The following is a 25,054-nucleotide window of genomic DNA, read 5'->3' as shown; positions in this document are numbered from 1 at the left end:
GAGAGGTGACAAAACCAGGGGCAACTAAGGATAAAAGAACCTCAGTTTTCTGATAAGGTGCAAGTTCTGAGCTCCCTGTCACAGCCCAGGGACAGGAAGTGGGAATTGTTCTCTCTCCCTCTATCTATCTGCCTTCATCTCCCACTTCTCATTAATTGATTGTGCCTGCTATGCCCTGGGGACAGTGTGGGGCTCTGTCTGCAGCCTCCTGCCCACTGCCCAGGTGTCTGAGGGTCCAGGGAGACCAAGTTACCTTTTGAGGCTGGGGTAGTCCTCTGGACATGGGGGTTCTGGGGAGGTTTTCAGGATATCCGGGAAGAGCATCGACTGCAGAGAAACACAGCCCCAAGAGAATAAATGATCACATTCACTCCGGCAAGCCTCAGCCCAGGGCTGTGCATTACAGCTATGCAGGTTGTACAGTGTACAACTTGGACAATAGTACATGGCAATCCTGTCTCAGCTCTAGGATGCTTTCCCCCATGGATTCCAAAGCTCTGATCTGTTCACTATCTTCTCTCCTTCTGTACATGCACACACATATCTATGCTATAGGGAAATGGGGATGGGCCCTCACCTCCTGTGGGTCATCTTTGAAGGTGCTGTCTGGCTGCCAGCGCTGTGTGGGCGGTACCCCATGAATGCTCTCAAACAAGGAGTTGAGGGAGCCATTATCATATATATCACTGGTGGGCAACAGGTAGCTGTCCACAGAGCCGGTCTCCAGCTTGCTGGGGCCTGCAGGGAGGGGAGTTGCCTTGCCAGGGGTGGGCAAGGCCCCTTCCAAGCTCATCAGGTTATTCTTCTTGAGCAAATCTGGGTACTCCGGGGTTCCAGACACGTTCTCTGTCAGGAATTTCATGAGGTGTGTGGGGCTTTCAAGCGGGGTGAGGTCCGTCTCATATTCCATGCCATGGTAGTACCTGGGGAGAAAGAAAAGGGGCTCAGTATACTTCTCTCTGGGGGTAGAGGGGGGTCCTTGGCTAGAGTAGAAGGCAACTGACACGCTGGCCTTCGATCCAGTGTAATGTTCAGGCCCATCCAACATGCACGAAATAAGTCACTGTAGCAGCCCAACTGGCTACGGGGATGAGCAGGGAGGTGTTGAGAATGGAACCAAGTACAGGCTCAGGGTTAAGGGAGCAACATCTGTTTTATCCATTACAGTACTTGTTAATTTAAACAAACAAACAAACAAACAAAAAACAAACAAACAAACAAAAAAAACCCTGAAAGTTTAATCATTTATTTTTAGCCAAAGTCAAATGTCTCTGTGTCAAAATGTCCCTACTTCAAAACAGCTGTATGGAGTCAACCCTAGCGGGGTGTGTACGAAGTGGGGAGGGTGGGGGAAATGTGCATCTGTGAGTATAGTTAACACATGTTTAGAAAAAGGTCTGGAAGGATGTACCCCAAACTGTTCAGCGGGAGAGGGGTACAGGATTATAGAAATTGGTTTTTTTTACTTTATACATTTCTGAAGAGTTTGAATCTTTTGCAAGAGACTAGTGTTGCTTTTGTAATCAGAAGAGCTAATGATATTTTTTAAAATTAGTTTTGAGAAAGGTCCCCATGTACCCAAACCCACTGTTCCTGGCAGTGGAGGGGACTGGCCCTGAGCCAGCTGCAGGCCCAGGCTGGGTTATGAGAAGAGCTGCAATGCCTGTTTGAATTTTTCAAAAGGCTTCCCAGCAGAGGCACGACAGGGTCATTTGTGAGAAGTCACCTGATTGGCCAGGAAGGAGAAAGTGGAGAAAGAGAGGCAAGGTCTTTCCAGTGCCCATCTAGCCATAAGCATGGCCTGGGCTGCTCTCTGAAGGAAAGGACCGTCAATGCCCTGGGGCACTAATGCCAGGGGAAGAAGTATGGGAACCCAGATGTCCCTCCCCCAACACAGGTCTCCCTCTCCAAGAGGCTGTGGGACTGCAGGGGAGAGGGTTTTGAAGCTGAGAAAGAAAAGCTGCCTCCAGGGCTTTTCTATTACTAAGGCTTTGAAGTTTGTTTTCAGTAAACTCCAGCCCACATGGCCTACAGGCATCTGGGTGTGTGTGTGTGTGTGTGTGTGTGTGTGTGTGTGTGTGTGTGTGTGTGTGTGTGTGTGTTTTCAAGCTGAGTTTCATTAGGACTTTCAAGAGCCCTAGGCTCTGCCTTCACTGGCCGCTTCCAAAATATTTAAAAAATATCTTTAATAAGTACATTGGTATAAAGACAAATATAATCCAAGTTGGATTATATTGATTTTTTTCTTTTAATTTTAAAAGAAATGAAAACACTATCATGGATCCCAAAATGTGTTGTGGGCCCTCAACACTGCGCCTCCTGTGCCTAATGGATAAGTCAAACCTGTGTGGAAGAGGCCCCAGGTGGAGGTGGGGAAGGGCAAAGAGGCAGAGGGTGTGGGCAAGCCTCACCTCTTTCCTTGGTCATTCCTGCCCCCAGTGCTGGAGGACAAGATCCGCTTCTCCTTGGGACCCTGAGAGGAGAGAAAGGAAGGATTTATGCATGGCTAAGCTTTTGCTGGTAGGAGCCTCAACCCCCTTTTGCAGCTTTGGCCAGGCAGGGGAGTAACTTTGGTGATATGGTTCAGCTGTGTCCCCACCCAAATCTCATCTAGAATTGTAGTTCCCATAATCACATGGGAGTGGGAGGTAACTGAATGACGGGGGCGGTTACTCGCAGGCTGCTGTTCTCGTGATAGTGAGTTCTCATCGTATCTGATTATTTTATAAGGGGGCTTTCTCCCTTTTGCTCGGGACTTTTCCTTGCTGCCGCCATGTGAAGAAGGATGTGTTTGCATCCCCTTCCGCCATGATTGTAAGTTTCCTGACGCCTCCTGGCCATGCTGAACTGTGAGTCAATTAAACCTCCTTCCTTTAAAAATTACCCAGTCCTGGGTATGTCTTTATTAGCAGTGTGAGAACAGACTAATACACTTGGTCACTAGAAAACCCTCCAGTCCTTCCCACTGGCTGGAGCTCTAGCTATGATTAGTCCGAGCCCCAAGTCAGGGAGTGGGAAGAAGAACCTCAAGCTTAGTAGTTCAGGAGCATGACATTTGGAGTGAGACAGGCCTGGCGTAAGTCCTAGAAATGCCACTTGAAAATGCAGTGTGACTCTGGATAAATGACTATGCCTCTCTGAGACTCAGTTTCTTCATATGTCAAGTGAGTGGTTATAATACCTACTTAAAGGGGATTATAAATATTTGTTAATAAAAAATACTCACTTTTTTAATAGAGTACTTCTTATGGGCTAGGCCTCGTACTCAAGTGCCTTCTCATTTCTAAGTTAATCCTCACAATCACTCTGAGATGTCTACTAGTATCATCACCATTCTATGGATGAGGAAGTGGGGGCTCAGAGAGACTCTATTGTCTTAGTACTTATGAGCATGGACTCTGAATCCAGATTTCTTGGGTTCAGTTCCTAGACCTACCACATGCTAGCTGTGTGACCTTACACAAGTCCCTTAACCTCTCCATTCCTCATATCCTCATCTGTACAGAGATCATAATATAATACCAACCTTAGGGGTCACTTTGAGCGCTCAGAACAGCATCTAGCACATGGAGAGCACTATATAAATGTGACCTTTCACGAGTATAATTATAATATTGTTATATCTTAGAACATTCTAATTCATTTGTCTCTAAGGCTGTTACAGCTAGAACCAGGACCCCAACCCAGCATAGCCTCCAAAGCCTGTACTCTTCATCACACCCCATGAGAAGTATGAAGGAAGGTGCCTGACACAGTGGTGGACATTCAGTAAGAAATGGTAACCAGTTGCCTTTAGCACTATATTGCCCAAAGCCACATTTGTGGCAGGACTAGGTCTCAAATTCCTGACTTAGTGCTCCTTCTATACCATCAGACCATGTCCTCACTGTCCAGGGGGCTGCTCTGAATCCAGAGTGCTCTGGAATGGGGAGGCCAGGGCAGGTGTATCTCACTGAGACACTGTACTTCGCGAAAACCAGTATTATCGGTGGCACCTTCAGAGCCTCTCTTCTACCATCCTGGCCCCGGAATGGCTTCTTGCCAAGGGGACAAGGAGTCAGGTTGTAATTTATGGTCCATTCTCAACCTATAAATCCCAGGCTGGAGTTTGAACCTAGATCTAGAATTCTGGCTCCTACTGGCCAGAGGCATGGCCCCAAGCTGAGGCAGCCATTCAAACTCCTCTCCCACTGACCTGGGCTGAACACTCACTGGATGCTACCAGTCTGCTGGGGAGGAAGGAGGGTAGGGTAACCAGACCATTCCAGAAGGAGAACCAAAGCCAGAGGATGGTTTTGGGCTTTCTCCTGTCTGGAATCCCCTTGGCCTCTGAGTTCATGCAAATAATGTGCCTTTATTCTTGAGGTACAGTGGATAAAATACTTATTGGGCTAGTTAAGTTTGAGGTCTTATGTACAAGGTGGCTTTAAATCTTCAAGTTTCTCAATAATTGGCTAGCTGTGTGCCCCCATCCCCCAATTTAGGACAGTTTCTTGGAGCAGTTACCCAGCCCAGGGACAGCATGTCAGTTTGCTGTCTTGTGACAATTCAGACAGATGGGTAGGGCCTACCTGGACTACTACATTGACAAAGATTCTGCAGCCACCTGTACCCTTCATGAGAATGCAGGCTGCAATCCATTAGCAATGTCTGGCACATGCACTGGAGTTGGGGGGGGCGGGGGTTGTATCATGTATTATACCCTTGTGATTCCTGACTGGCCCAACCCCTACTTATCAGATATAGGAGGGCCTAATTCCTATTCTTAGGAGCCAACAGCCTCCCAGAGACAAGGCCAAGACCCTGGAAGTAGTTAGAGAACAGTAAAAGACATAATGTCAGCTGGAGTAGGAAGGACAGTAAGACCCTTGGGAGAGGGAGATGAGGTGGCAGATGGCTTCTAAGAGAAGGTGGGCCTTGGGAAGGGCCCTGAAGGAAAGTTAAAGAGCAGGAGGTAGGCTCCAGGTGGCGGGGCTATACCACATGGGTGGGGATGACAGGGAAACGTAAGATCCGAGGGACAGGGGCAGAAAGAAGATGGTGGGGTACAAGAGTGTTGCTGTCATAGAACGTGCTTGGACCAGGCAAGGGGTGGGTCAGGCACTGTCTACTTGGTCAGCATGTGTCATGCACCATGTGGCAGGCTGTATGGTGGGCTGAAGACTCGGTAATGATCCTCTAGGAGCTCAGTCTCATGCAGAAGATGGAAGAAATAAATGTGTAAACAGCAAGCTTCTAAGCATTCTTGATAGCATCAAGGATGACGATGGTGGTTGCTGAGGGCACCCAGACAAGAAAGCCTCCCCTCCAGTAAATGAATGAAGTGACACTTAAGCTGAGACCCAAAGCTGAGAGGAGGGATTAGCCATGGGAAAGGGAGGGTGCCAGGCAGAGCGAACAGCACTGTGCAAAGGCCCAGAGATGAGGGGCTGGGGTGGTCATGGTGGGCTGCTGAGCCATGAGGCCTGAAAGCGAAGACACCCATTCAGTCAAAAGGGGGGCATGCCCAGAGGGGGCAGGCGTACCATGTAGTAATCGTAGAGGAAGCTCAAGGCTGCAACGCTGTCATCATCTCCATTGACTCTCATCATGGCCTTTGTGGCAGCTGTCAACGGGTTTTCTAGGTACGTCTTCCAGGCCTCATCCTCACTAGTGTAAGGGAATTTCTGCAAGTTGACTGGATCATTCTTTAGCAGCCGCACAGACCTGAAACTGAATGCAAGTAAGGAGGGTCAAATTTAGGCTATCCCAGAGGAAGGTCCATGAATGGGCAGCTGCAGGCCAACGCTCAGGAATTCAAAGTTATTAGCTTTGAAAACATGAAACTGTCTCTTCTGCCACCATTAGGCAGTGTGAGGCAGCGGAAGGGACACAAACTCTGGTGCCGGATCAATTCCAAATGTTGCCGTGTAGAAGCTGATGACCTGGGCCTTAGTTCCCTCCTCCACAGCATGAGGGCCATCATCCTGATCTTCAAGACTACAGAGTGGATTCAATACAATACTTTCATAGTAGGTACTTATTCAAAGAGAATTCGTGTAAAGAATGGGAAATGCCAATGACAAGCTGCAATGTGATAGGAATAAAATTTCCAGATAATCCCTCATGAGTTCTACTGAAGAAGTTGTCCTCAAGACTGTGAAAGGCACAGAAGGCTGTAGATCATTTCAAGTCTGGGAGAAAGTGTGGTCTATGACAGAGACAGCCAGGGCAAGGAAGCCCTTAGGCAGAACCTGGTCTGGGAAATGCCATTTCAGACCAATTTTATTATAGAGTTTCGAGCAGCTGCTCAGAAGCCAGGAACTGGAGTTGAAGGCTACAGAGCACACAGAGGCAGGCAGGACCCAGGTACTGGTGCTGAGAAGCTTGGACAAATACAAGGCATTATATCGCTCGAGAGACAAGCCACAAGGGCTCAAAGGAAAGAGATCAGGAAAGGCTTTCTGGAGCAGGCAGACATTTTAGTTGGGGAAACTCAGCACAGGGGATTATTTCACTCAGCAATCGGGGGAAGGAGCAGGGACCTAACACAGAAAAATAATGAGAATGGTAAAAATAATAGTATTCTTTATTGAACACTGACCATGTGTTAGGCACTAGCTAAGCACATGTCATAAATTACCATGTTACTTGAAACAACCCTGCAAGGCAGATACTATTATTATTCCTATTATACAGTGGAGGAAACTAAAGCTCAGGTAAGTTGAGAGTTGTCCAAGGTCCCAGTAAGTGAGTGGCCCAGAGGGGATTCAAGCGCCTTCAGGGTGATGCAATGGTACAGAATAATGTTCTCAAACTTTAGCTGCATGAGAATGACTTGGAAGGCTTGTTAAAACACAGATCGCTTTCACAGCAGGGTGACTACAGCAAAGAACAATGTAGTGTATATTTCAGGATACCTAGAAGAGTAGATTTGTAATGTTATCATCCCAAAGAAATGAGAAATATTTAAAGTGATAAATATGGCAATTATCCTGATTTGGTCATTATACAATGTAAACGTGCATTGAAATCTTACACTGTACTCCATAAATATGTACAATTATTATGTGTCCTTTATTTAAAAATTAATTAAAAACACAGAGATTACTGGGCCCCACCCTCGGGGTGTCTGATTCACTGGCTCTGGGTGGCTGAGAATGTGCATTTCTAGCAACTTCCCTGGTGCTGCTGATGCTGGTAGGCTGGGGACCACATTTTGAGGAATCACTGGTTACTGCACGTGCTCTTAACCACAAACAAAGGCACAGAAGCAGAAAAGTTCTGGTTGTGTTCCATTTAGAGCAAAGAGTGTATGAAGATGGGATGGTCCAGGCTATGAAGAGAGAGCCCCAGTGATGAAGTGGGCACTGACTGGTCTCCTGGTTTCCCAGTGCCTCCCTTTCTACATGGGCCAGGCAAAATCTCCCTTGTTAGGAACCTAAGAACAAGGCCGGCTGCCACTTACTATGATGCATATGAATGTTCTGCGTTCATTAGCCCTGCTTCTTACAAGGACAGTACAAGGTAAGGATCATTTGCGTCTGTTAAGGTAAAGGAACCTGTGTCTTGCAGAGAACAAGAAAATGTCCAAGATCATCCAGCTGGTCCATGAGACAACCAGGATTTCAACTCAGCCTTATCGAGCACAAAGGCACACACTTGCCACTCGGCCACACTGCTTTTCCGTTGATGCAGGGGCACAGTCTTTATCACAGCAGAAAAATGTGTTTGTGGTAAAATTGCGGCACAGCGGCAGACTAGTGGGTGGGCAGAGACCCCTATAATCAGGTGCATGAAGTACCCTCCTGCTGCCAGGCCACTCGGGCCCATATCCTCAGACTGCAGTGGGAACAGCCGGCCAGGCCATACCTCAGCACACAGGAGGCGGCAGCTCTCCCAGCGGCTTCATCCAGGGCAGCGTCTCCCATCCCACCGGCCCCGAGGTGTGAGGAGTTGGGCTCTGAGAGGAAGGGAGGTGGAGCTGTCACACAGGAAAGAGAAATGACAGAAACTTTCCTGTTCTAGGGGTGCGGGAGGCACACCCTGAGTTTCTGTTGCTATAAATCAAGGGGCCTCAAGGAGAGGTGCGAAGAGGCCCCTCCTCATTGCCTCCTGGGCCTGGAGTTTAGAGGAGTTTACTGAGCAAGTCCAGGGTGACCACCCTCACTCTCTGCCCAACCCTGAGCTAATGGAAACTCCCAACCAACGAGGCATGGGAAAAGCAGGGAAATGCCTGATCGATCCCACCCCCTGGGTCAGTGAGGACCACCAGTGCTTAGCAGTGTTCCTCATTTGTAAACAAATCTAATAAAAGCACCCTCCACTAACATAATGAGGATAATGCATCAGCACAACAAAAATGCTTAAAACTGTGCCTGGCACAAAACAAGTGTGCAATTCATGCAAGCCATCACTGCGTTCCAGGTCAGCTTGGGGTGAGACATGGAGGGGCTGCAAAGTAGTAGAAGACATGGTTACTCTGCAAGTCAGTGGCAGGTCTGGCCCTGGAGCCCCAATCTGCTGACTCTAGGGGTTGATCATTATCAGCTTTGATGCTGAGTTATCTTACCCTTTAAAAAAGATAAATTTTAGAAGACAACAATAAAGTAACACAGAAACAAAAGAACAATGTCTGCTATTCACCTGGGTGGGTCTCCTGGCCTATAAGGTCTCCAGTCTATCCTGTTGGGATCTCAAAGTCTGATTCCTTGATAAACAGCAGCTTCTGTACTTTAAACACTTACCACTGGCAAACACAGTGCCATCTGTTTTTGTGTGTCATCTCATCTACTCCACACAATAGCCCTGAGAGACAGGAATTATCATCTCCTTTTATAGAAGGGGAAACTGAGACTCAAATAGGTGACATCACCTGCTCAAGGTCACTCAGCCAATAAGTGACGGAGGCTCAGCTTGAACTTGGAGCTGTCAGACTACACAGTATAGCGCTCAACCCCTGTGCTAGTCTCTTCTCTAGATGCCTTTCCTATTCTGGAAATTTTCCTTCTCAAAACACATTGAACTAATTCTCTGCTGCAAGGCAGAAAGGAATTTCCCACCCACACAAGGCAGGAGGAAGGTGGCAAGATGATGACTGTAAGAGTTTCTGGTCAGGGGCTGGGAGTCCCAGTGTCCTGGTTCCCATACTTGCTCCTGCCACCAATAACCTCATGTTCTAGAACTAAGCATTTGGCTTCTAGAAAGTCTTAATGGATAAGGTTAGTATTGACTTGTGTGTTGAATCCTAAAATCCAAGAACTTTTGGCTCTCTGCTCTCTTAAAGATTACAAATGAGTATTGAGGAGCCAGGAGGTGAGAGAGAGGGAAAAAAAAAAAAAAAAAAAAAAATTTGTCCCAGGAGCTGATACTGGATCAATGTGAAAAGAGTTCTAAGAAGGAGTGAGTCCTACTCACGGGTGATAGGGCCAGAAGAAAGAAAGGAAACCAGGGGACTCCCAACCTATGAGGTCAGCTTCCCCAGGGCCTCCACAGATTCTCTGTTGGTGTCCCTGTCCAAGACTGAACTAAACTATCAGAAAGTGAAAAGGAAATGAGTGAGGAGGGAAGACCTGCCATGGACAGCCTGCCATCAGATCTCTACCAGATACAGCACACCAGAACCTGCACCACCATAGAAGGAGGCAGCACCAGGGTCACAGTGTATGGGTGTGTTAACTACATGTCCTTGGGTAAGGCACTTAGCCCTTCTATTTCCTCATCTGTTAAATGGGTCTACTGAGTGTCTTCTATGTGCCAGTCAGGGACTCTTCTGGGCACTGGGAATCAACTAAAATGAGACAGATAAGTCTCTGTTTCCATGGAACTTACAGTCTAATTGGGGAAGACAGACCATAAACAAGTAGGTAAATTAGTTATTTTTAGTTAGTAATAAGTGCTGTGAAGAAAATTAACATAGTAAGATAATGGAGAGTCATTAGGGGTGGCTAGTTTAGAGTAGGGTTTGTCTCATGGGTTGTTAGGAGAATGAAGTACATTAAGGTAAGAAATGTGTTTAGCCAAGAGCCTGCCAGAGAATAATTGCTCAGTTAATAATAGCCATCATCACCATCATCATCCCAGAACCTCCAAATGGGAGTAAAGGGGAGACTCTGCCTGAGGTTCTTATCATCCCCCCACCAGCCTCCTGTCTGTGAATGGGGTTCTGTTCAAAAGAAACAAAAGAGATAGTGTAATAACACCTTGCCCAACTTCCATTATCTCACAGAGCCTCCCGACATATGTGATGTGTTATTATCCCTACTTTACAGACCAGGAAATATACAACAGAGATGTGAGGTGATCTGTTGCAGGGGACTGGATGACTGAAGCCAGGACTTCTAGGGTCTGGCCTGGGAACTCCATGGCTAGCACTTTTCCAAGAAGGAAAAAACCACTACTTTCCACGAAGGGATGTAGGAGAGATTTAAAAAGCAATAAACCTGGGTGGCATCCATCCATGTAACCATCCATCCCTCATTTTCAACAAATATTTATCAAGTAACTACTATGTGCCAGAACCTGTCCTGGGAGAAAAGATAAGGAGGTCATCCCTGCTGACATGGAGGTTGCATTTTAGTGGCAGCAAGACATACATGACCACAAAAACAAGCAGTTAACATTAGATAGGTGAGGAGAGCTATGAAGAAAAAGAAACAAGAGGACTTCTGACCTGCCTCAACCCAAGGGAGTGACGGATGTTGGTTGAGAAGAGGGGTGGAGGGGAAGAGGGAGAATGGAGATGAGTTGGGAGGACCTTGGACCTTCCAGATGAAAGGAAAGGCAAGATCAAAGGCATCAGCCTGGGACGGCTCCCAGAGCTTGTCCGCCTACTGTGTGCCAGGTGTGAGCCAGGTGCTTTGCATATGCCACCTTGTTTTAAGGAAAGCCAGCCCACTAAGGAGGAAATTCAAGATTTGATAATCCCTCACATTTGCATAGTGTTATATTTTTCAATGTGCTCACACATCTGTCATCACCTCTGATCCTGCAACGCCCTTGTCAGGGAGGGAGGGAAGGTATGACTGTCCTCGTTTGAGGAAAAACTGAGCCATGGAGAGGGCCACTGGCTTGCCTAAGGCCACCCAGCTGGTACCTCAAGGCATCAGGCGTAGAACTGAGGTCTCTGGCTCCCAGCATCCAGAACCTTCACAGAGCCGCCTCCTCAGAGTCTCCCGTCTGGCTTCTTCTCCATTTAGGAGAGAGTTGGCAACAAGATCAAGAGAGAGGAGCTCAGGGGTCTACCTGATAGGCCTCACTTTCTGAGGACTCCCGTCCAGTCTGTGGGGAAGTGCAAATTGCCAGGGCCGCTGCTCTGGGAGGGGGGGATAGGACCTTTCCCCAGTTCACTGGCTCTCAGCACAGCAGGGGTGTGGTGCCAGCTGCTCCATGTCCAGTCAGCCTCAGCCTTCATGGCTCCAACATGCCTCATTCTGGGCACCAGGATGGTGAAAGTCTAGAGTGGTAAAGTGGGTTTTCATCCCAACAAGTCTCTTCTGACTCAAAATGCCCACTGCTTCCTGGCTGAGCTACTTAAAACCCCCAATAAGGTCAAGGAAATGCCGTCTCAGCCATTAGTTGAGAACTTTTGGTGTCATTTCCTTCTGTTAGAATCCTAGCAATTGAGGATGCAGAGAGACCTCAGAGATCTAGTTCCAGAGAGGGACCTGCCTAAGGACATGAAGCATACGGCAGGATGGGACTCCATAGTTAAGCTACGGAAAAGAAAGTACTCCGTTTTCCAGAAGGTGGGAAGAAAACCCAACACCAAAGGAGGTGGTCTCAAGTTCCACCAAAGAAGGTGTGTGGCACAGGACAGATCCAGCGGGCTAGACCCCACTTCCCTTCAGCCAGAGGAGGAAGAGTCCCAGGGGCCGCCTGAGCTGGGTGTTGACACCCAGATACTCCCAGTCAATGACTTGCTAAATCCTCCCATGAGCCACCCAACCTCATTAACGGTGATCAATCACTCTCTAATCACCCACAGGGAGGCCCTGACACAACTGCTCACAGAGGAATCATTTTCAGTCAGCCACACACACGATGTTCCCTGGGCACGACAGGGGTGCCCCAGGGTTCTCGTGCCTGCCAGTGGCCCATCTGGTTTTCTGGGTGTACAGATTGTGAAATGTGCCTTGTCACATGGGCTGGGGGCTCATTTAGGGGCCTCAGTGGGGAAATGGCAGAGTGTAGGGCATGGCTCTATAATGACTCCAGTTTGAATGAGGCAGTATGAACTCATCGTTATGGGAGTGGGCCCAGAGTTTCGCAGACCTGGGTTCCAGGTCCAGCTCTGCTACTTACTGTGTGACTTCAAGCAAGCAACCTGACATCTCTGTGCCTGTTTTCTTACCTGTAAAATGTGAGGCGATGAGAATGCAAACCTCACAGAATTATTATGAGAGCTACCGTTCATTGAGGGATTACCAAGTACCAGGTGCTGGCTGACAACAACTTCTAATCATTGTCTTATTTTTTTACAACTTTGTGAAGTATTACTGTTGGAAGATGCAATGAGATAATGCAGGTAAAGCAATCAGCATAGTGCCATTGTGAACTATTTTTATTATTATTACTAATACGTTGTAGGGCAGTCCCCAGCAAATTGCACAACTCACAGCCTTTCTCCGGCCTATGAATTGGAATACCTCTTCCTAGCTGGCAGAATCAGACCTGATGCTTGCAGATTTCCATTTAAGAGGAACACGCACTACCAGCTTCATCGTCAGGAGCCAGGCGGGCAAGCTGACGGTAGTCAGGCTCCAGCGGACACTTTTAGTTGCATGTAAATTATCTAGGTGCCCTTTCCTAATTGTAGCAGAAACTCTCTTTCTTCGCTTTTAAAAATTCTTCTCTGTATGGGAATTTTTCCTTCGTGCTATATTCTCCTCTTGGTGTCTTATCTAATTTTCCTTACCGCGCCCCCCGCCCCCATCTATTGTTCAATTGAGGTGTGAAAGAAGTTGAAATCCACCTCTAAACCCCGGGGTGCCACATCCCTTCACTTATTCACTCACAAACATTTACTGAGGATTACTCTGTAAATGGCCACGTACTGGGTGCTGAGGACAAAAAGGTGAAGGCCACTGCCATTCATGTGGCTACACTGTTCTGTCCCCTTTCAGTCCCTGCCCTGAAAGTTCCCAATTCTTGCTGACCTTCTGGAAGCCTAGCAAAATAGCACCAAATAACGGTGAGATAATTTCCCAGCTTCAAGGACTTTCCTTAGGTCAGTTATACTTTTTGGAGGCAAAAGAAAGAGATAGAGGAGGCCCAGCCAGGATTATTTGCTGCATTTTAGATGGGAACGGTGAGTTCCAGAGAGGAGGAGAGGAGCAAGAGAGGAAGAGAGGAAATCAAATCTATTTTAAGAAGAGTCAAGGCGTTGTGCTTTGTTTCTCATACATGCAGCAGGGGTGGCTGGAGGCTGGTCTACCGGCTCCTCTGCAGCAGGCTGGAGTGCTGTGGCGGATCTCATTCTGCAGCTCCGCCTCCCAGGTTCCGCCCATTCTCCTGCCTCAGCCTCCCGAGTGGCTGGGACTACCAGAAGCCACCTGCATGTGACTATGGTGCATTATTTTCTTAAAACAGAGGCAGGGGTTTCACCATGTTGGCCAGGATGGTCGATCTCCTGACCACCCAGGCGATCAACCCGTCGCTCCTAAGTCCTGGGATTACAGGCGAGCCACTGTAGCCCGGCTTGAGGTGGCTATTTTTTATCATCGTTTGCTGTACACGAAAGCAGGTTAAAGGAGCTGTCAAAACACTTAATCAGGTGGCGAGACCTGGGCTTTAAACACAGGTGTGATCTTAGAACTAAGCTCTCAGCCTGCTGACTCAGCAACAACACTGCAGGTCAGTAGTGGATTTGGGAACCTCCTGCTTCCCAGTCCTCTGCCTGGTCTCCCAGGCCAACAGTTTTACAACTTGGACACGCATCAGAATCACCTGGAGGGCCTGTGAAAACACATAACGCTGAGCCGTACCCCTAGTTTCTGATTCAGTAGGTCTAGGGTGGGGCTGAGAATTTGTATTTTTAACTAGTTCCCAGGTGGTGGTGATGATGATGATGATGATGGCCCACGGGCCACAGTTTGAGAACACTGTTCTAGGTGTTCTCTTTCAAAATAATGACTCCCTCTTCCCCCTAACAATTCCAAAGGTAACATAGGTTTGTAAAATACAACAAATACATAAAATGTGGAACCTACAGAAAAATACGAAGAATGGAATTCATCCACATTCTTCTGCTCAGAAATAACCACTCTTAACAGTTTGGCGTATTTCTCTGCCTTCTTTTCAGAGTCTAAGCACAGAGGAAGCAGGGTGGTTTATGGCTGCTCGGCTAAGACGCGGTTATAATCCCAGTGCTTCCGTGAAACCTTGGGCAAGCCTGAACCAAGTCTGGGTCCCCTCTTCGGCAAAACTGCATTTACACTCCCATCCCTCATTAGTTCGTTGGGAGGGTTAAAGAAGAGCGTGTATTTATCAAGGACTCGACACAATGTCAGATGCGGAGTCAGCGCTCCATAAATGTTGGCTGTCATTTTTGTTCTAACGTAAGAGAAAGCTGGATGATCCCATTTGGGTTTCAGCCCTGTTGCCCCTCTTCACTCCTCCGGTGGTTCAGTGGGAGCTCTGCCGACCGCCTGGCTGCGGCCACTCACTGCTGGGACTGCGCGGCCTGCCCCTGGCCTGGGTCCGGGCGCCTGTCCGCTCCCAGCAGCTGGTGGAGCCGCAGGACCCCCGCGCAGCCCGGGCCGCCGCCGTTAGGGTTGGCTTAAGCCTCTCGGCCCAGTCCGCCAGTTTTATAGCCCGAACTCAAAGAGGGCTTTTAACTTTTCATTCAGCAGCAGCGTAGCTCCGACTTTTAATAACACACCTCGTGCACGACAAAAATTTGCTCCTGGCAATCATGGTTTCGACCACAAAACCACAGCGGGGAGGCGTTCCTGGTTAACTCTTTCAGCGCTCCAGGCAGTCTGGAGCCGGCGCTCCTGGAGATCAGATAGACCGGCGGCGGCGGCCGCGGTCAGGACTGCGACGCTTCTCGGCCCCATCCCCCATCCGAGTCGCGCCTCTGCGAGGCTGGGGGGAGACTCCAGGCGGCGGCGGTGGGGCCCAGAGAGCACGGAGCGAGGCTGCGGGGGACGTTCCGGCCTCGGTGCCTTAGACCTACTGTGTGCCAAGCCCCTTTGCGGCGAAACTCTACTGGGCTGTCAACGGGGCCTGCCTGGAGGGCCGGGGGATGGCAGGCGCTCCAGCGAGGTCGCCAGCGGCTCCAATTCCCCGGGGCCCCGACGCACCTTCAGGAAAACCCGACGGCACCCACCTCGCGGGCTCTAGCTGTTTTCCCGCGATACCCGGGCGGTCGGCAGCGACTTCCGGCGCCCTCGGCCGCAGCCCAGGATCCTTTGCGCCCTGCCGTAGCCCGGGGCTGCCCAGGGCTGCGGGCTCCAGGCACCCAGAGCGCTGCGACCACATGAAAGGCCCGGCGCTCAGCACCCGCCAACCACCGCCAGCTGGTTTCTAACTACACCGCCGGGGCCTCCATGCTTCTCAGGGGCCAGCCTTCGAAGTGCCGCCTTATACCCGGGGCCTGCCCACCGGGCGGGCGCGGATGGAGCTCCCGGTCCACACTGGGGAGCTCACAGTTGTTCCTGCCAGGTAGGTGTTACAGACAAATGAGCAGACTGAGAGTCAGGGAGGACAAACAAATTCACCAGGATCCTGCTGTTGGTAAGTGGCAGAATTTAGAGTGACAGGCAAGCCTCACTTTTTCCACTATATCAAGGCCTGGCCAGAGTTGGCCATTCCGTGAGGGCCCAAGCTGTAAGCTATGGCCAGTCCTCTTGGCACTTTTTAGGAGAATGCCGAGGCCGCAGCAGCAACAGCAGCTCAGAACTTGCAAGCCAAGCACCGGGTGTCCTCCCCTTATCAGTAGGGGCAGCCGAGCCCCCAGGCTCTGCCATTGTAATCTCAAATGGTGGCTTGGAGTCCGCCTGCAATTACTCAGCAGGCAACTGGCTTTCCCTCACCCCACCCCAAACTGCTGAGAAGCCTCAACTGTCAGCGGATCTGACTTCAAATCCAAACCATTAGGGAGGAGAAAAGCAGGAAACCTTTCTGTTCAAGTAACCCAGCTTCAGAACACATACCCCCTAACGTACAACAATGAATAGATTCTGTAGCCTCCGCAGTTTTAGCCAGCAAATTTAAGTGGGATGGAGACACATCTCAAAGATTTTTTTGTGTGTTCAAAGTATGGAAAAATAAGAGGTTCGGGAATGCTCATTGATTGGTTATTTCTACATGAAGGAACAATGGTGTTACTAGCATGTTCTCCACCAGCCTTAAAAGCAATCACTATTCTAAAGTTGTCAAATCCCCTAACAACCCCATGAGGTGGATACTACTGTTGGCCACAATTTACAGGTGAGGAATAAGTGACTTGCTCAACATCACACAGCTGTAAGTGCTGGAGCTGGGACTTGAACCCAGGTGTCAGCACCAATGCTCCTGCTCTTATTCTCATTGTGGTCCAATTGTCAATACATTGTCAACCCCGGGAAATTCATTCGAAAGAAATGTGCCTGTTAAACTAAGTGATTGTGCTGTGAACATGAAGAGCTGAAGGGCTAGCTAGAACATAGAATCCTGTCTGCAATCAGAACCTGGCACTGCTCTGCCCACAGATCTTCAAGTTCTTAAAACAGTCTGTTGAGGAGCAGTTAGGAAAAAGATGGTACAATCCTTGCCTCTGCCCACTCACCTCTGTGGGTGGCAGGAAAAGGAGAGCCTATGTTTAAAGGGTTCCAGCTTCTCCTGCCAGCAACCTGAACCCAATCTAAAGCAGTCCAGATCCCAGCCTCATCCTACCTTCTCTAAGGTCTGGACCCCAAGAAGGACACCATGGTGAAGATGAGCATAAGTCAGTCAGGATCTTAAATCTCAGATGTGGGCAGGAAAGCACATGCATCCTGCCAGCCCACAGAGGTGACCTATCAAAAATCCCTTCTCAGCTTCCCCAGCCTTAGAACTGCCTCTGAATAAGATGAACCACATTTTACTGAACGCATCTTTAGACCATAGCTTTACGCTAAGCATTTTACAGCATTTATCACACTTAACTCTTTCAAGAATTCTACAAAGCATTCTTGTACCTGTTTTCCAGATGAGGAAAATGAAGCCCAGAAAAATTGAGATCACCCAGGGACAGAGCCTGGATTTGAACTTAGGTCAAGCCCACTACAGAGAGTACACATGCTTAACCACCACACTGTAACCTTCCCACTTGGGACTGTTCCAGCCCACTAAACCAGTCCCTTTAGAGAAACTCAACTCTGCCTAAGACAGCTCTTAGAACTACCTCAAAGAAGTTCCTTTTGGCAAGAAGATAGAAAGCCTCGATGGGACTGGGATTGTCTGATTTCCAAGGCCTCTTCAGAGGATCAAAAAGTGGTGCCAGAAACCTTCACAGTTTCAGTCTTGTGTTTCCCTGCCTGGCTCGAAACTGCTCAGCAAAGAGAATGAGAAAAACTATTTTCCCAGGGAAACACTCACCTCTAGCTTGAGACTGGGGCTTGCCTTGACACGCCAAAGTAAGATTGTCAGCCCATTCATTTACCCTTACAAATTGCTCTGTGAATCCCGGTGCCGGCCTCCCCGCTCTTCCCCCTCCAGGAAACCCCATCCAGCCTCCACGCCCCGAGAGCGGCAGGTATCCACCGATGTTTACTCACTCAAGTTCATTCGACATCTTCCTGCTCCCAGGCTCCGACGATCAGCACTGAGGTTCTGCTGACCGCTTGTCTCTAATTCTTGCCTGACACAGACATTCTCTGCCCAGGGAAGTGTTTGATTTATGTTGAGGTTTGGGTGTCGAGATTTTGCTGACAAGTAGGTTCCCAGCAGCGCTGGCGCTGATTGGCTACAGGTACAGGTGCCCGCGACTGGAGGTATACCTCAACAGGTGCAGCTGTTAACTCTTAGCCCGCCGAGGAGGGCGGAGCTATGGGGGACTGGCTGGGTGGAGCTGGCCAATTCCTTCCTTGGTGAGGGGGTGGGGGGTGGAGATGAGGGAGGAGGGATGGAGAAAAAAATGTTGGAAAGAAGCAAGATAACTAGAGGAAAAGTACAGGGACAAACAGATAACCTGGCTTAAAGGAAAACTTGATTCCTGTTTCTAGTGGTCCCAGATACCCAGAAACATCCCCACCCGCACATTTCTTTGCCCCCTCCTTCTGTACCACTGGGGAATTCTCAAAGGAGAGAGCAACTTTTCCCAGGTAGATCTTTGTATAAGTTCCCTTTTTTTCGGTTTCCCCTTTAAGATAATACTTATGAATAATCTTTTACAGTTACTCAAGTGACTTATTTTGGTTCTTAGAGTAACCCACTGTGATAGATTTATTATCGCTTCCCCCTTCCTCTTCAACACACATTTTACAGATGAGGGAGGAAACGGAGGCCACAGAGGCCAGAGAGGCAAAGCGCCTTGCCCAAGGGCACAGCTAGCGAGGTCCCAGCCCAGATCCAATCTGCGGTCATCTCACTCCAAGTCTGGCTGCCCCTTGGGCTGAAGTCAGTGGCCTCAATTCAGCAGACATCCATTGAGCACCTGTTGTGTGCCAGACCCTACTCTGGGTTCTGGAGAAACTGAGGCCAGAAAAACAGGGTTACTGTTCTAGAGGAGTTTACAAGAGTTAAACAAGAGTTTATCTGGGGGGGATGTGTGTTGGTGGCAGGGGGTGGGGGAGTAAAGGGGACCAGGCTTTTATTGGGTGTGAAGGGGGTGTGGGCAAGCCACATACCTCTGCTTAGCACAGAAGGGATAGAAAAGTTGAAGGCGCCTCCGAAGCCTCAGCCAGCTGGTCATTTCACAGGTGCCAAGTGCTTCGTTCTGTATGGGGAACTTGGGAGAAATTCAATGCCTGATAGATGAAGTAATTGTGGAGTAATTGCTGTGAGCTGTCTTCTATGAAGAACAAGCTTGGTAAACCCCAGAATATCCACAAACACAAACAGGAGAATGTTAGAGCTTTTTAAAGAGCTTCTTCCAGGATTAGTTTGAAATTAAATCTAAGCCAGAGATCTTGGCATCTTTGTTTCCCTCTCTCTTTCAGTTCTCCCCTCCCCCACCCTTCCCCTTTTGGCAAATTCTCTCTTTGCTCTATCTTCCTGGGAACCTCAACTTGGCCCACTCCTCTCTCTCTCTTCTCTGGGAACGGCAAATGAGGTTTCAGCTACTCCTGCCAATTTATGGAGGTTTTTCAGGGTAAAGTGGGAATTCAAAGGAGCCCTCTTGGGGTGGGGTCAGGGCTGTGGAGAGGGGGTACTGGGTTTGAGAACTCTCGGAGGTTGGTTTCTCGCTGGAGGCTGTGTTGGGGGAAGCCCAGGGGACCCTAATAAATAATAGTAAATAATTGCTAATAAAGCCACCTCCTCAGAACAGCTCTCTTCAGTCACCCTTGTTAATAAAGTAGACATTCAGTCACTCTGGCTCACACTACTGTTTGTTCTCTGCAGAGCCCTTTTGACTTATGATATAATGTAATATGACCTATGATATTTTTCTAATTGTTTATTGTCTTTCTTCCCTTCCTCTGGAATGTAAACTCCATAAGAGCAAAGACTTTGTTTTGCTCACTGTGGAATCTCCAGTGTCTAGCACCTAGTAGGTGCTTCATATACCACAGGCACCGGGCTGGGCATTGTGCCAAGCCTTTGCATGCATTGTCTCACCTAATCCTTACAGCAACCCTGGGAGAAAGACACTTTTGATATCTCCATTTTATAGATGAGGAAACTGCAGTACAGAATACTGAAGTAAACTACTCAAGCTGCAGAGCTAGGCAGTGGTAGAGCTAGAGCTGGGATTTAATCCAAGAGCGGAGCCTGGGTACACAACCGCTTCACAGAGGTTATTGGTGGCCAAAGGGCTATTGGGTGCCAACTGTAACTGCAAAACTTATTGCAGTCCAAAGGATGGCACACTCCTCTGTATGTACCTGTCTGCCCACCTCTTGGAAGGCTGTGGAGTTTCTGTCAGCCGTGTTGCAACCCACAGGTGAAGGGCTGTGGGTGACTCATGCTGGCTGGGCTTAGGGGAGGCTGGGATTCCAGGTGGCGTGTCTGTGCTCGCTAGGCTTTTAAAAATGGGTCCTCTCCCTCTGCCTCTAGGTCTTGCCTCTTTCGTCACCTGTGCCCATCTTCAGAGATCAGCAGAGACCCAAATCACAGGGCAGAGGGCTTCTATGTCTCCACACACAGGAAGGCCACAGAAGTATCCTGGATGGGATAGAAGGACCGGTGGTCTGGGCTAGGTAGGCAGGGATGCCATGAGCCAGTTTGTAAGGTCACCAGACCCCTCAATAGGAGTTACACCTCCTGGGCAGGAGGTACAAGTGCTGTTCCAGGCCTTCATCCCAACAACCCAGAGATGCCAGGCCTTTAAAGAGATGCCCCCCATGCTTTGCTGCTGCCCCCTTCCTGCTCCCGTGGGGCTAAACGAGGCTGGCACCTACTTCCCCTTCATGGATCAGCACAGCTCTTGGTTCCTCTGCAGAGGAGCTTTAAAACAGAACAGCTATTCCAAAAACAAAACAACAAAAAAAAAGTTTAAAAAAACATAAACAGAGACCAGCCAATTACATGTAACATAATAATTATATCCACAATAACGACAGTAAATAATGAGGGCTGCTGTTTAGTTAGCGTTTGTATTTTGCAAGCACTGTGCTAAGACTTACCTATGTGATAAGATAGTATTGTTCTGAGACTCACAGGCCTCCTTTCAAATCTCAGCCCAACCACCTACTAGCTACATGATGTCAGGCAAGTGGCTATAGCTCTTTGAGCCTGTTTCCTCACCTGTAAAGTGTATATAAAAACTGTATTCCCCCCTTATGGGGTTATTGTGAGGAGTAAATGAGATAATGCGTGTGAAGCACATTATCTGTACCTGGCATCTAGCACTCAATACTTGTTAGAAAAGCCTTTTTCTTTTTCTTATTTAATTCTCATTTAAATCTAATGAGGACGGTGTTAACCTTATTTCACAAGTGAAGAAACTGAGACTCAGAGGTTAAATGATTTGTTGGAAGTCAAAAGTTAGCTGGGTGCGGTGGCTCATGCCAGTAATCCCAGCACTTTAGGAGGCAGGCAGATCACTTGAGATCAGGAGTTTGAGACCAGCCCGGCCAACATGGTGAAACCCTGTCTCTACTAAGAAAACAAATTAGCCGGGCATGGTGGTATATACCTGTAACCCCAGCTACTTGGGAGGCTGAGGCAGGAGGATTGCTTGAACCTGAGAGACGGAGGTTGCAGTGAACCAAAATTGCGCCACTGCACTCAGCCTGGGCAAACAGTGAGCTTCTTTAAAAGAAAAAAACAACAACAAAAGCTAGTAAGTTAAAGAATTGAGATTTGAACCCACATCTTTCTGATTCCATTCTTGCAGGACTGGACTAAGTTAGGGAGTGCCCTGGGCTCAAGTTCTGCCTGGCCTCTGGCCACTTACTGTGTGACTGAGTAAATTGTCTCCTCTCAGAGCCTCAATTTCCCTCTCTGTAAGACCAGATTAGTGAATCACTATGAGGGGGGAGTTCCCTATCAAAATCATCTTGATTTGCTTTTCTAGATTACTGATGTTCTTTCTCCAGACGTTATGATCTGCCCTCTTGGAGGATTGCACAGTCCTTCATCCCTCCCCTCATTTCCACGATCATGCCTGTCCAGAAGCCGCTGTTCCCAAAGAGTATGACACTTCTCCGTGGCACGCTGGGGAGCAGTAAAAGTTAGGGCCACTGTAAGTGAGCCCTGAGAGCCAGGGCTCCTCTGTGTGCCTGTGAAAGTGATGTACTGAACAACGACGGCACCGTTTACCAGACGGGACACGCGCTGCCGAACACGAGGACCCTGCTGACAGCCGTCCTTTTCTAACACTTGAATGCTTTCTAATTATCCAGAATTCTTAATGCAAATCTGTTGACCTATATTCAAGTATTGAAAGAACATATACCCATATGTCAACAGTGCTTCTCTGTGGGCACTGAAATACTAGGATTTCAGTATTTTCCCTGTCTTCCCCCAAATGGGCTATGTTGAACTTGCATTGCTTTTGTAATTAGAAATTCTATACAAAGCCCCAGTTTAAATGTCATTAAACCAAAATAATTTCCCATTGACAAATGACCATTGTGTCCCCATCCTTCCTGGGGCAAGGGCAGGGATGAAGAGAGTGAAGACTGAGTCCTTGCCCAGAGATCCCCAGGAGGCACAGGAGTGGAGACAGGGGGCTGTCTGGCTTGCAGGCTCTCAGCAGTGAGCTTAGCTATCTGATGCCATTCTGATTTTCCAATTAAAATTACTATCATTTATTGAGCACTTAACGTTGTAATGCTAGCTGTAGATGCTCTATCCCATTCCAGCTGTAAAATGGGGTCACATGGTTGGCCAAGTTACTAAAGAACGTCAGCTCTGAGGGTGACTGCCTGAGGCCTTGGACAAGCAACTTCGCTTCCTTCTACCTCAGTTTGTCCTCAGTGAAATGATTGCTGTGAGGATTAGATAACAGTGTCCACAGTATGTGTCAGGCACTATTCTAGTGCTTGACATATATATCATGTAATTCAAGAGGCCTCGAAGTAGCCGCCATAAGTATCCCTGTTTTACAGAAGACGTTAACAGTCCCAAAGCGGTGATATAACATCTAAGGTCACCTGGCTGTCCCCTTAGTGACAGATGAAATCAAACCAAAGTTGGCCTGATCCCAAAGTTGTGGAAATAGTCCTTTCAAGCTTCCTACTCCCTTTCTGGAACAAGGTCTAGGATAGATAAATAGAAGGGAGACGGGAGGGAGGGAGGGAAGAAAAGCAGATAGGTTGGTTGATAGTATCTGCAAGGCAGATAGGATTTGTAAGCTTCTGGAGGGCAGAAACCATACAAGGAAAAATAAATCTCACATAGCACTTGTCCTGTGTCTCAACATAATAGGTGTTCAATAAATGTTTGTTGAATAAATGAAAAACGGATGAATGAATATAATCTCACACATTACTGACATTTTTGGCAAATTAAGTATTTCCTTCTACCCCACCCCCCACCACTACCCAAGGGAAGACCTCCAAAGTTTGAATTCCTCTGCTCCCTCTTATCATGCACCAGTGCCTTCTCTTTGCACCCATGACTTCATGTCTGTAAGTAATTTCCCATCATACTTCAGTGGAGTCAGCCTGGGGATTAAATTAAATGAGATATTGACATAAAATCTATGGCAAATAGGTACCCAATAAAAGATAGCTGGTGTTATAGGGAGCAACCAGCTTAGAAAAAAGGCCTCTCAGCCACTTGCCATTTCCAGCCACAGTGCACAGCTAACTTCACAGCATTCAGCCCTCAACCTCCCTTAGAAACAGTCTCTGCTAGATGCAGAGCTCTTTTCAAAGTGTTTTCCTGTGCTTCGTCTCCTCTGATCCATACAGCTGCCCCCGGAGGAGGGGACAAGAGTGCATGGTTGGCCCCATTTGTTAGACAGACAGGTTCAGAGAGAGTGCCCCTGGTTACATGTAGAACTTTGGATTGACCCTTGACTTTTCGGACAAAGCATCACCCTAGATATAATTATGGGTCCTAAGGGATCACAGAAGTGCTGTCCTGGGCACTCACTCAAAGCTCATTACAATATTCTGTAGCATTTCATTTGAACGTTCAACATTTAAAGTAAAAGCTTCATTATAATGTTCTTAAGCAGAGGGATAGGTCACACACCCTACATAGAGAATATGACCCTTTTTTTTTTTTTTTTTTGAGACACAGTTTCGTTCTCGTTGTCCAGGCTGGAGTATAATGATGTGATCTTGGCTCACCACAACCTCCGCCTCCCAGGTTCAAGCAATTCTCCTGCCTGAGTCTCCCTAGTAGCTGGGATTACAGGCATGTGCCGCCACGCCCAATAATTTTGTATTTTTTGTAGAGACGGGGTTTCTCCGTGTTGGTCAGGCTGGTCTCAAACTTCCAACCTCAGGTGATCCGCCCGCCTCGGCCTCACAAAGTGCTGGAATTACAGTCATGAGCCACTGCACCAGGCCATGAGAATATGGCCCTTCTTTGAAGGCATGGATGGACCTGGAAGTTGTGCCTGCAGAGCAGCAGGACATGAAAAGGGCAGCTCTCAGGCCCTTTTATATTCTGTACTTTAGATTGTTATCACAGTTCTTCCAATAACACCACCTACATTCCTTCCTGGAGCTTTCTTGGACATGAGGAATCATGGAGTCTAAAGTCACCCTGAAAGCTCTTCCTAAAAATAGAAGTCTCTGAAAGCAAACAAGCAGTTATTTTTTTTTTTCATTTATCCAGTTGATAAAGATGAAAGAAAATGCTAATCACAGTATTGGCAAGGGAAAACAAGCGTGCTCCTTGCTGGAAGGAGAGTGAGCCCGTCCAAGCTTTGGCTTTCAAGTTTAGCTCATCCTTTGATCTAGCAATTTCACTCATAGGAATTTTGTCTGAGCAAATAATCTTTGTGTGCAAAGAGTTACCTACAAGGATATGCGTCAGAGCATTGTTTATAATCCTGAAAAATTAGAATTAATAAAAATACCCTTCAGAGGAGATTCAGTGAAGTAAATTAAGATACCTGAATGTAGCTGCATGCCCCGCTACAGTTTAAAAGGATGCTACGGAGGCTTCCTGAGTACCATGGAAGTTATTTACTGTGCTTTCAGTACAGTTGTTAGCAATTATGTGTCCTTATGATGTTCCAGGCACTGGGCTTAGTGTTTGACCTCATATTATTCTCACAACCACCTTATGATGTAAGTACTATTATCTTTATTTGGAAAATGAGGCCCAGGAGTGAAACTTACTAAGGTTATTTTCAGGGAGTTTTCTGAGCTAAGTCTTGAATCTGGGTCTGATTCCCTACTTTTAAGTCTTCCGTTTACTCTACTTTTAGTAAATTAGTCCATTCCTCTTTTAAACATCCATTTATATGAATAGAGAAAACAATAATTCACCCCAGGGAGCATTATGGATATTGGGGTCAGTGGTGATTTTTTGCTTTATTTTT

At 47.8% G+C, this 25,054-nt stretch overlaps 1 protein-coding gene and 1 long non-coding RNA gene across 4 annotated transcripts in view; one reads left to right on the top strand and one right to left on the bottom strand.

Moving 5' to 3' along the window:
• Nucleotides 1–13,205, bottom strand: part of GRHL3 (grainyhead like transcription factor 3) — a 40,013-nt gene extending 26,808 nt beyond the window's left edge. The window contains exons 1-4 of one of the 2 annotated variants that reach the window (XM_009201798.3): nucleotides 5,526–13,205; nucleotides 2,412–2,473; nucleotides 578–923; nucleotides 254–327 (exon numbers count right to left, since the gene is read on the bottom strand). In XM_009201798.3, the coding sequence (XP_009200062.1) occupies nucleotides 254–327; nucleotides 578–923; nucleotides 2,412–2,473; nucleotides 5,526–5,591 (548 nt within the window). In that variant the 5' untranslated portion in view covers nucleotides 5,592–13,205. The remainder of the gene's footprint in view (nucleotides 1–253; nucleotides 328–577; nucleotides 924–2,411; nucleotides 2,474–5,525) is intronic. The other variant, XM_009201804.4, reaches the window with a different exon arrangement.
• A 1,487-nt stretch (nucleotides 13,206–14,692) lies between these two features.
• LOC108585577 lies at nucleotides 14,693–23,735 on the top strand. Of its 2 annotated transcripts, none has more exons than XR_002521621.2 (3): nucleotides 14,693–15,645; nucleotides 17,153–20,303; nucleotides 21,623–23,735. It is a non-coding gene; the product is annotated as an uncharacterized LOC108585577 (long non-coding RNA). The 2 variants fall into 2 exon arrangements; XR_002521622.2 differs by lacking the exon at nucleotides 21,623–23,735 and having other exon boundaries at nucleotides 17,153–17,877; nucleotides 20,161–21,170.
• The last annotated feature ends 1,319 nt before the right edge of the window (nucleotides 23,736–25,054 follow it).

Source organism: Papio anubis, chromosome 1 (genome assembly GCF_008728515.1).
Source record: "Papio anubis isolate 15944 chromosome 1, Panubis1.0, whole genome shotgun sequence".
Taxonomy (NCBI): Eukaryota; Metazoa; Chordata; class Mammalia; order Primates; family Cercopithecidae; genus Papio; species Papio anubis.
This window is presented reverse-complemented; position numbering and strand designations above follow the sequence as displayed.